This window comes from Vipera ursinii, assembly GCF_947247035.1.
Source record: "Vipera ursinii genome assembly, chromosome: 14".
NCBI classification, from domain to species: domain Eukaryota; kingdom Metazoa; phylum Chordata; class Lepidosauria; order Squamata; family Viperidae; genus Vipera; species Vipera ursinii.
Window position 1 is genome coordinate 2,000,161 of NC_139527.1, and position 10,753 is coordinate 2,010,913.

Here is a 10,753-nt window from a genome sequence, read left to right on the forward strand (position 1 = left end):
AATAAAGGGGCAAAATGATCAGGGAAAACGTTCCCTGCTGATTTTGCATTTACTGCTAGCAATCTACCTGTTCAGGGAGGCCCTTTACAAGTAGAGTTTAATCAGTTCGTCGCTCACAGCCGAAGGGGTCAAGACCCCGAGATCCGTAAACAGCAGCGTGATCAGAGACGGGGAGGTGTAATCGATCCAAGGATGCTCAACCGCGAGGGCCTTTTGGGTCTTCAGGGTATCCGCTTTGTACTGAAAGGAACCAAAGAAAAAATCTGGGTTACCGGTACGGAGAGAGGCGGCTTCAGTGAGGTTCTTGAGCCGACCCCCGCCCTCCTGTCTCTGCAGTACAGGCGGTCCTCGACTTACAACAGTTCGTTTAATGACCGTTCAAAGTTACCACGGCACCGGAAATAGGGACCTGGGACCATTTTTCACCCTTTAATTAATGGCACCTCTTATAGACCTGTGATCAAAATTCAGGCGTTTGGCAACTGGCTCGCATTTACGACGGTTGTGGCATCCTGGGGTCACGTAATCCCCTTTTGCGACCGTCTGACAAATGAGTCAGTGGGGAAGCCAGATTCCCTTAACAACTGTGGCAAGAAACTCACTTAACAAATGTCTCGCTTAGCAACAGAGCTTTTGGGCTCCGTCCTAGGCCGAGGACTACCTGCATTCAAGCTGCATTGCAGGCAGTCCTCGGCTTACAACCGTTCATTTAGCGACCGAAGTTAGAGTGGCACTGGAAAAACCTGTGCCACTTTTGAGATAGCGAAGTTCAACCTTTCCAGCCCAACTACAGGTCTTGCTCCATCCAGGAAGTAATGGACTTTTCCCTCACCTTAAATTTATCCGGGACGTCCCGCTGGTTCAGAGGGAAGAGCCTTACAAACTTGAAACTCTCGGCGACCACATAAAAGGGCTTGTTCTGCGCTTTGGCACAGACGGCCATTTGGTTGGTCCCAATCTGAAGGAGACGTCAGGCACGGCGGGGGGGGGGGGGGAGGGAGGAGATGTACAGTGGTTAGGACGTGCACAAAAATCAGCAATTTGACCTGCTGGAATTTTCTGATCAGAAGTAGAAGATGGGAGTTCTAGTCCCGCCTTAAGCTTGAAAGCCGGCTGGAGGAACTCGGGCCCATCACCAGGAGGCTCTGAGTTCTAGTCCCGCCTTAGGCATGAAAGCCAGCTGGGTGACTTTGGGCTGGTCCCTCTCCGCTCAACCCATCTCACAAGGTGGTTGTGGGGAAAAGGAAGATCCGTTGGGAGACGTTCGCTGCCTTGAATTATTTGTAAGAATAATAAAAGGCAAGATACAAGCTAAGCAAATAAACCCTTTTCAGACAAGCAAGGAAGGATGGATGGATGACAAGGGCTTTTAAGGAAGTGATCATGGGGGCCGCCTTCATCCTCAGAGCTGAGTGTGCTATGCCCAAGTGCTTTCCCCAAACAAGACAACGGGGCCCACGTGAATCATTTGGGAGCGACCGCATAATTTACAAACACTCTTCACCTTGTTGATGATCCCTCCATTTTCGACCACTCCTTCAGCCCCCACAATCACCAAATCTATCCTTTCCATGATGTATCTATGAAGGGAGACAGAAAAACATGGCTGGTCCTATGGTTCTTTGCCCAGCTCCTTTGGCAAGGATGCCTTACGACTGTCACGACCGTAGTGGCCAAGCTGTGACGGCTGTACTTGCACATGAAATGTACTCTGCACAACCACCTCCAGTATTACAACGACGAGTTGGTTTTGATGCAGTGCATTTGGGCAGACACAACTGCTGTGTTGTGAGCCAGGCCATTTTTCCTGTGAGTGAACTACGTCGCTCTTACGTTATAAATTCCCCGATCAATATGCTCTCTAAATGCTTTGGGAACTTCACCATTCAAAAGTGCTTTGAAAGCAGCAGTATTAGCCCACTAGACTTACCCAACAGCAGCATCTAGAATTATGGTGACAGGAATTCCAAGATTCTTGAGGGCTTCTGCCATCTTCTGCCTGTGTTAATGTTAAGGCATGCATATTAAACCTGTCAGTTTAATAAGAAACAGTACACCTTGATCCTATAGTATTCTACGTTCCGGGGGGGGGGGGGGGGATATTTTTTTTAATTGAACAGAACAGTTGATTAAACACGTTTTAAATGGAAAGACCCTTTGTTACTCCTATTTTTAAAACACCTTTTTATTTCACAAAAGGAAAGCCATCAACCTGGGAGACTGTTCAAAAGTCACAGGCTAAGGGTTCGCCCACAAAATCAGCTGAATACGAATGTCCGTATTTGGCACTGCACCCGAGATCGAAAACAAGCCCGTTTATAAGAACATCACCAAGAGAAAGAAAACATTTCTACATTTTCTAGCACCAGAGGAAAATGTTTTCGCTTTACTTGCCCTGCTCGATCTGGCTGTGATTCCGTGACATAGACGCTAAAACGTTTCTTGGCCTGTATAGCTGCTGCTAAGACACGAAGTACCACTTTTGAGTAAGCGTGTGTCAATATTATCTGGAAAGACAATCCAAATATTGTTTTTTTCATTTTCAGTTTATGGTATTAGTTCCCCAGCCTCTCTCTGATGAGGGCAAAGCCTCTCATTCAATGGGACAAGTTGGAGAAATATAGGTAAAAGAGTTAAAATATTACATCTCACATCTGACTTGCTAAATTAACAGGAATTTATTCCAGTATATTTTTGTAGCCTCCTTCAAAAATTAATCTCTCCACGGTTTTGGTAAACATGACAGATTATATACCATCCATATATATATATGGTTGGTCCAAGACACACTGGATTCCTTTTTTGCATTGCTGAAGAGCACGAAGGAAGAAAACAAGCTACGATTATAATAAATGTAACAGGGTTACTTACGCCACCATCTTTCACAAACGTGTGACAAAGCGTGGCGATTTTCTTCCTGGAAAGAGAGATTCGCTTGAGAAAAACCTCCCCTCTTTCGATCATGATCTCTTTGCATTTGGAATAGTCCTGGGGAAAAACGGAAAGCAGCGAAGTTGAAAGGATGATACAGAAGATTAAAGAAACAAGTCAAAACATATCTTGGACACCATGATTCGCATCTTTACCCAGCGTATGGATTCACACACCCTCTTATCCCTCATCCCAAATGCCTGGAAACTTAACTCTGCACTGTAACACGTGAAAACAAAAGCTTTCTGTACAAGCTTAGGAGCCCTTCAACAGTTTACATTCGCCCAGACATTTTGAATGGCTTCTAAATTACTCGGGACACATCTATTGAATTGGGAGTAAGTTCTATTGTTCTTATAACCACATTCAGCATTTTTTAAAAGGTAAAATTTGGAAGCTGAGTGGCCAATATTTACATTAAAGAGCTGAGTAAAACTCACCGGGTTTTCTAAAGAAGTCAGACTGATAAATCTTAAGAAAAGCTCTCCCCCAGAAGAAATGGCCACCGAGGAGTCGACGCTAGAGAGCGTTTCTATAGCCTGTTTTAGATTGGCTCTCAGTCCTTGGATGGTCTCACCTGAGGGAATAAAAAGGTAAAAAAAAAGCTGCTGCGTGGGCTTCAGTTTTTACAGACTTCATCTTGAGAGTATAAAATAAAGAGGAAGGAAGCAGGGGAGCCTTATGATAAAGTTAAGAGCGGAATATATTCTCACTGCCTGTAGGTTCATAAACTTGCAGATTCTGACCCTAGAAAGGAGTAGAGACTTTACAAATGAAGCAAAAAATATTCCATATTCCTATTTCACAGTTCAGAAAGGCTTAAGCCAGAGATGATATTTAGCACAAAGCCAGCTAGGGAACTGAGATACTCAGACACGTATGTTAGAATGTGAACTTTTTGTATTATCTATTACTACTTATTTTGTAACGGGCTGCTCTGCTGCAAATCACCCTGGGATTTGTAAGTAAATTTCAGGCTTTTAATTCCACCAGCCTGTGATTTAATTTCTTTCTGCCGGCCGCTCGCTTCGTGCAACGCCAAGACATTACGTGCCTTTGTCCCTTTTCAAGAATTCCAGTAAGACCCTGATGGCAGCCACTGCAGAGGCAACATCTGGATCCTGTCTCATCTGGGTGTTAAAAGCATCGACTAGCTCTGCAGAGGTGGAAGACAAAAAATTAATTTAGAAATCCTGAAACTTACTAAAGTGCTCGTTTTGCATTTATCAGACTATAATATTCTGCATTTGTGAGACTCTTCCAAATGGAATATTTTGCATTTATTCCACACCTTCTCATCTGCTTGCATGATAGGTTACAATGTAGTGTTATTAGGGATAGATAGATAGATAGATAGATAGATAGATAGATAGATAGATAGATAGATAGATAGATAGACAGACAGATTCTATAAAGATAAGTAATTAAAATAATTAGGAATTGACATGGATTTTACAATACTAAAGAAACCTGATGGCAACACTCTCTGATCGGAAACTTTTCCCACAACGCCCGCCAGACTAGCAGAGACCTCACAGGGCAGGAAACCTAAAATTTCCACCTGTCAAGGCTCGACCTGTTTAACTTCCACCTTCGTTTTCTGTTGTCCTCTGCAGCCATTCATTTTCCCTCCCTCTTTTCTCCCGTTCCCGGCGCGAGGGACTCCCGTCTCCCCCAGGCGCGCCAGAAAGGATCCAGTTTCCAAACCAAGCTTCAAAAACGGTGCCCGTTTGGGGGCTCCCCCTTCGCCCCTCCGCTCACCCGCCTCGTTCATGGTGGAGAAAGGAAACGCTTCGGGCGACCAGGACGCCTCCTCGGAACTTTCGGCGCGGTGCCGCGCGACCGCACCGGAAGCCTTTCCCGCTTGCACCCGCTGCCAGCCGCAAGAACAAGACGAGCGGGGGACGCCAAGCAGGGTGCGCCAGAGCGCCCGTGACGTCACTTTCAGGCGACCGGGCTGCGCCGCTATGAGCGCGGGTGAGTTTGGGGTCCGAATTCCGGATTTAAATTCGGGGTCGGAGGGGATTCCTCCGCCTTTCCCGACTCCGAGGCGAGTCTCAGGCCTCTGAATTCCTTGGTTGGAGAGACTGGGGTTTATTCCGAAGCGTTGGCTGCCTCTGAGCATGTGCAGAGTGGTTTCACACCCTTCCACTACACCCGTTTTCCTCCACCCCCCCATCACCAACCCTAGGTCTCCTTTCAATGGAAATGTCACTTAGGGAATAAAGGAATGAGGCCTTTCATTCCCGCGTGCCAGGTGGTACTCCCTGCCACATGATGCTTTCACGTCTTAGGAAGCTTGGGTGACTTTGAGCCTGTCCTCCTCTCTCAGCGCGGCCCACCTCACAGGGTGGTGGTTATGGGGAAAACAGGAAGAGGAGATCTTCAAAAGTCTCCAGCAGAGTTGGGAATAGTGGCTTTCAACATCTGGATATTCTCAGCAGCTGCTTGAGATGTCTGACTCTGTATAAAATGAAGGAATGGCAGATACAGTCTCGCCTTCTGAATTCTCTGCTTCATCATCTTTTCCAGATGAGGAAGTGAATCTCCTAGTCATTGTCGTTGATACTAACCCTATTTGGTGGGGCAAGCAAGCCTTGTTGGGCTCAGAGGTAAGGCATCCCTGGCATAAGTTATTCAGGTATTGTCTTTTGTTTTTAAAAAAATAAATTATTTCTAATGTTTTTCTTTTGGATAAATATGGCTTGAAATTTTATGGATGTTTGATTCTGATTTGGAAGTTTCTGGGTTTTCAATAATATTTCTCCTTCTCACAGCTTACGTTATCAAAATGCCTCGATGCAACCATGGTGTTGGGAAACTCACACTTATTTATGAACCGCAACAACAAACTTGCTGTGATAGCCAGCCATATACAAGAAAGGTATTGTGTCTCCTGTTGATTGTTGCTCCAAGAGCTGTTTTGATTGGAAGATAAGCTGGTGATGCCTAGTTAAGTATTGTACAAGAGATTAAAAAAAGTCGTGTAAAGGATATTTTGCTATATTTTTTCATGAAATGAAAAGTGATAGATACTTTGTGGTAGTTTGAGTGATTGAACTCCTAAATGGTTAACATTATATTTCTCTTCTCTCAGCCGTTTCCTGTATCCTGGAAAACACTGGGCAGTTCTCGATCTCTTTGGAGAATCAAATGTTTCTGGTAGTAAAGATGGAAAATACGAATTATTATCCACCATAAATGAAACCATTGCAGAGGAGATAAAGGACCTGATGACCAATAGTAAGAGAAGCCAACTGAGTCACTGCATAGCTTGGGGGTTTCTTGTTTCTGTTATACGCTACTTAATTTTTATTTCTTTGTGATCGTAGCTGAGGTAAAGGGGCAACAGACGGAAACTTTGCTGGCTGGATCTCTTGCTAAAGCACTTTGCTGTATCCTTTTGTTTTTTTTTACCAAAGTCAACATTTCTCAAAAATAACTTTGCACTTCTGCATATGTATACACACACACACACACACACACACACACACACACACGTTGAGTCTTAGGACTTTAAGCAACCACCTGGCTCAGCTCATCTTTTCCAACCTCCTCTTAAATTGTATTGACTTTGAAGAACTCCTGATTTTATTCCTGTATGAAGATAAGAAGTCTATTAATGAAGTATACCTGTTCAAATCCTCCTGTTATAACTATATTTTTTTTATGTTCTGAAATATAATACTAATGATTCCTGAATGTCCTGTGCTTCAGATATTCACAGGGTAACAAAAGAGAGCAAAAGTACGTAGTCTGGTTTTCTCTATGCATCAGTCTTATTATTGCAAAACATTCACCCGGGCTCCACTAACTTATTTCTTTTCTCTTTTTTCCACCTCTTGTTCAATATGTAGCCAGCCAGGAAATAAAGTCCAGGATTTTGGTAAGGTTTCCTTCCATATCTTGAAGTCAAATCGCTTCTGCTAAGTACGACATCTAAATCAAGAAACTCCCATTTCTTTTCCAGGTTATAAAAGCTGCCGAAGACAGTGCATTACAATATATGAACTTCATGAATGTTATCTTTGCAGCCCAGAAACGGGTAATGACCAGAATTCACTACAACACCTGTAGCTCCATCAGCACCTTACTTGCATTAATACTGTAGTGCTTTCTCTTTAGAGGACCTTAATTCTATCTCCTTTTTTCTCAGAGTATTTTAATTGATGCCTGTGTGTTGGACTCGGATTCGGGACTTTTGCAGCAGGTACGAAGTTCGTTTTTGTTCTTCCTCGTTTATTAGATCTCATGGACGAACAGAAGTTTTTCCTTTATGGTCCGTCCTGTAAGAGTTTTACTTCCCCCTCAATGTCCCCAAGATTTACTCCTTCGCCCTGGAATAGTGCAAGCGGAGCAGAAGCTCCACCAGTGAGCCCCAGATATAGTTTTGGTCTTTGGTGAGGGTGTTGTTTGCTGCTGAAAAAAGGATAATGTCTTATTTTCTAGGCGTGTGATATAACTGGCGGAATCTACTTGAAAATTCCATATAAGCCTTCGCTTCTGCAGTATTTGCTGGTGAGTTCTGTTTTTCTAGCCACTTTGCAATGCTCGTTTGGTTTAGAAATCTGGATAAACTCTACCAAACCTTTAACATCAGGGTTTAAGCTGATACCTTTCAATAAAATTTGTCAGTCAGAAAAGGGGCGATCGCTCTGGATTTTTGACTACCGTATAGTTTATAATACGGTTCTTCTACAAAAAGTTTGTCTTAATAGCGTCCCTTTTAAAAATTGCAGTGGGTTTATCTGCCGGATCAAGATCAGAGATCCCAGTTGATCCTCCCACCGCCTGTTCACGTGGATTACCGTGCTGCCTGCTTCTGCCACAGGAATCTTATTGAAATCGGCTACGTCTGCTCTGTGTGTTTGTCAAGTAAGTGTGTAGACTTTCTTGGGCTTTGGCTTGATCTGTCTGATCCTAAAAGCTGTTCTGAAAGTGTTAATTCTTATTTTTTTAACTTTTTTCACAGTATTCTGCAACTTCAGTCCGATCTGTACCACTTGTGAGTAAGTATCCTTGAGAAATCCTTTTGTAATTGGTCAAGCTCTGCTGATTCTGACATCACTATTTCAAAATGAAAGCAAAGTTCGCCTGAATAGATAACAAAATTATATAAACTGTGGTAGGAGAAATCTTTGTCCCGATTCGCTATTTTTCCTATTGTTTCTTGTCTCTTGAATTTATCATCCTTTATGTCTACCTTGCCCTTCCTTTTTCTTCTTGCAGTACCCACCAGCTACCCAATATTTGCCCAATTTTTTTTTTTGGCACAAGTTTGTTGGGTGTGTTTGCACATTTTGTTGCAGAAATAAATACGTGCTGAGTTGGGTCAATTGTTTAAGTGTGAACCTAGCAATTCCTAAATGCTGATTTTTTTTATTGCTTGTTGGGGCATACAGAATGCATCAAGGCCTCATGCAGAGCCATTTTTTAATTACTGTTCAATATTATTCCAGAACCGCTTTCAAGATTTCGCTGCCGGCGGTCATGAAGTCTAAGAAAAAGAAAGTGAAAGTCACAATGTAGCTGCATTATGGATTTCCCTTGCTCTCTGTGGGAAGCCTGTCTCCCAGGCTGTAACTATAAAACTAAAAAAATGGAGCGCCAGAAACCAAAATGTATTTTGGAATGATCAACAAAGGGCTAAAAGTTTCAAGCCAGTGCATACATTGTCCAGGACACTATTTCTGCACTTAAAAGTGTTACAAAATCGAAGAGTTTCTACCACTGGTTTAAAACCAACACCTGAAAACCGAGAAGGAAATAAAGTTGGTATGTAAAACTCATTTCCGATATCATAGGTAGAGGAATCAAAGTGGTTTAAGTCTTGACACCTTAATTCCAAAAAAGCACCTTTTATTTAAGTTAAAATTGTGGTGGATTGACATTTCAGGGCTCTTGAGCTGGTCCTTGCAGAAGCCCTCTTGAAAAATAGAATTTTTTTTCTGATTTAAAAAAGCATTCAGGTCACAGCTGTTGTGTATTACATTTTTCAGTACGGTTAATAGCAGGCTTAAAGGAGTTCTTACTTCCTGGAAGCAATTTAATTTAATTTATTGAGATGCCTATTCACTCTTACTGTTGGCTAGTTGGATGCTATTTTTGTTTAACAGTCTTTTCCATTGCTCCTTAATAAATCATTCCTAAGAAAAAAGGGATATTTTCGGTACTTTATTCTTTATGAAATCTAACTCGACCGCCAATCATATGTTAAATTCACAATATTCGTCAACATCTAATAAAGGTAATGGCCGAGTGCAGTGCGTGAGCCCAGCCTTACTCCTTTTAAACGGTAATCATTTAAAAGTCAAAACTTGGGCTACTTTTGGAGAACAAGATGTAGGAAACCTTCGTCCTGCAGTGGTGAAGAACGTGGTGTCTGATCTAGCACGTGGCCCGGGGTCTAGATTTCTCCAGCTGCTCTCACTCGATAGCGGAGGAGAAGGCTGGATGTTGGACTGCACTCTCCTGGAATCTTTTTCCGTGACCGTGGACAATCCTCTCTTGAATGTCGCCCTGGGTGCTAATTTCCTGACCATGAGCAGGCGAAACTGTCTTTTCTCCTCCTCAAGTTGTCGCAGCCGGCTACGTTTCTGCTGTTCCAGATTCTTTACCATCTGCGGAAGAAGGAAAGACAAGAGGAAGAATTGCAAGATGCTGTGCCATCAAGCAAGGATGTCTTGCTGAAGGTAGACAGAAAAGTTGACTATTACAGTCTCTAAGAATCAGATGTGGCTGGCTGGAGAATTCTGGGAATTGACGTCCACACTTCTTACAAGTTTCCAAAGTTGAGAAACGTTGCTCTAGATAAAAGAAGTGGGACATTTAGCACGAGGTGTAAATAGACAGCCGTCCATCTCTTGAGTCACCATGTTTTGTCAACTGTTGCTGGCATATCTCTGGTTGTCGAAAACATTAACAAAATGTTAATGCCAGCCTCAAATCTGTTGCCACCAGCTAACCAGCGTGTGGCACACAGGTTAGTAATAAAGTTCGTATTTCTCATTTTTGCTGGTCATAAGTGGCAGTCTGAATCTTTGAAATTCCCAGCAGTGAAACGGGTCACCTTACTTACCGTGGCTAGTTCCTTCTGTTGTTTGATAATCCTGTTCTTCACTTGCTGAGGGGCCATCAAGAGATCTGCAAGGCAAAAGGAACAGAAAGAATCATTCTTATATAAAAACATCAAAGAGATTTTGGGATCCCTGCTGACGGCCATTTTTGCTCAGTGTTAATTGAAAATCTTGGAAGGGGGTTGAAAATAGATGCTTCTCTTGAAATGGCTGGGCTTGGAGTGATCCACTGGCAGATGGGAAAACAGCTTGTTTTCAGTCAGGGACCCAGGGAAGAGGATATCCTGGTTTATCGCTTGATGGCAGCTGGATTAATTCCCACATGCTGGGCATCAGCTAAACATTGACTAAGGGCATGAGACTGGTGACCCTTAATATTTTTACAACAAAGCTCCAAAGATGTCCAGCTTAGTTATTACCGTGTCTCCCTAATGCCCGGAGACATTTAGCATTGGAGATTCTGCCTAAAATATGCAATCTGAGCTTCTTGGTTTTAGCTGTTATTTGCTGCTTTATTATTTTTAGTGCTTCTTTGATCGTTTCTGAGTGGTATTTTTTTTAATGAGGTCTTCTTTAATCTTCTGCTTCTTCCGTTTCTCTTCCTCCCCCCCCCTCCTTTCATCTATTGAAGCTTACTTGCCTGAGTTGCCTCTGATCTCAGCTTGCTAATCTTATTTGCCAGCCTGATCTTCCCTTTCAGCGGTGCACTGTTTGCCTTTTTCTTCTTCATTTTGCATCCCAGGTAT

At 42.9% G+C, this 10,753-nt stretch overlaps 2 protein-coding genes across 2 annotated transcripts; one reads left to right on the top strand and one right to left on the bottom strand.

Annotated features, from left to right (window-relative positions):
* Positions 1–13: 13 nt before the first annotated feature.
* Positions 14–4,808, bottom strand: EIF2B1 (eukaryotic translation initiation factor 2B subunit alpha). Its single transcript, XM_083373356.1, has 9 exons — positions 4,693–4,808; positions 3,986–4,087; positions 3,372–3,508; positions 2,872–2,988; positions 2,391–2,507; positions 1,931–1,995; positions 1,505–1,580; positions 833–958; positions 14–240 (listed from the first exon to the last, which is right to left on the bottom strand). Exons 1-9 carry the CDS (start codon positions 4,703–4,705, stop codon positions 85–87), a joined length of 909 nt encoding a protein of 302 aa, XP_083229482.1. The 5' UTR covers positions 4,706–4,808; the 3' UTR covers positions 14–84.
* Positions 4,809–4,812: 4 nt separating this feature from the next.
* On the top strand, positions 4,813–9,108 carry GTF2H3 (general transcription factor IIH subunit 3). Its single transcript, XM_083373357.1, has 13 exons — positions 4,813–4,908; positions 5,464–5,543; positions 5,709–5,815; positions 6,029–6,174; positions 6,264–6,326; positions 6,649–6,678; positions 6,789–6,817; positions 6,902–6,976; positions 7,088–7,141; positions 7,381–7,449; positions 7,671–7,806; positions 7,904–7,940; positions 8,391–9,108. Exons 1-13 carry the CDS (start codon positions 4,899–4,901, stop codon positions 8,458–8,460), a joined length of 906 nt encoding a protein of 301 aa, XP_083229483.1. The 5' UTR covers positions 4,813–4,898; the 3' UTR covers positions 8,461–9,108.
* The last annotated feature ends 1,645 nt before the right edge of the window (positions 9,109–10,753 follow it).

What these genes read in the sequence shown, in the direction of transcription:
- EIF2B1 (XM_083373356.1), bottom strand. An exon ending in CGTTTGTGAAAGATGGTGGC is followed by an intron (nt 2,508 to 2,871) that starts GTAAGTAACCCT and finishes TTGTCTTTCCAG; the next exon opens with ATAATATTGACACACGCTTA. An exon ending in ACGTCCCGGATAAATTTAAG is followed by an intron (nt 241 to 832) that starts GTGAGGGAAAAG and finishes GGTTCCTTTCAG; the next exon opens with TACAAAGCGGATACCCTGAA.
- GTF2H3 (XM_083373357.1), top strand. An exon ending in GCCAGCCATATACAAGAAAG is followed by an intron (nt 5,816 to 6,028) that starts GTATTGTGTCTC and finishes CTCTTCTCTCAG; the next exon opens with CCGTTTCCTGTATCCTGGAA. An exon ending in GGTAACAAAAGAGAGCAAAA is followed by an intron (nt 6,679 to 6,788) that starts GTACGTAGTCTG and finishes TTCAATATGTAG; the next exon opens with CCAGCCAGGAAATAAAGTCC.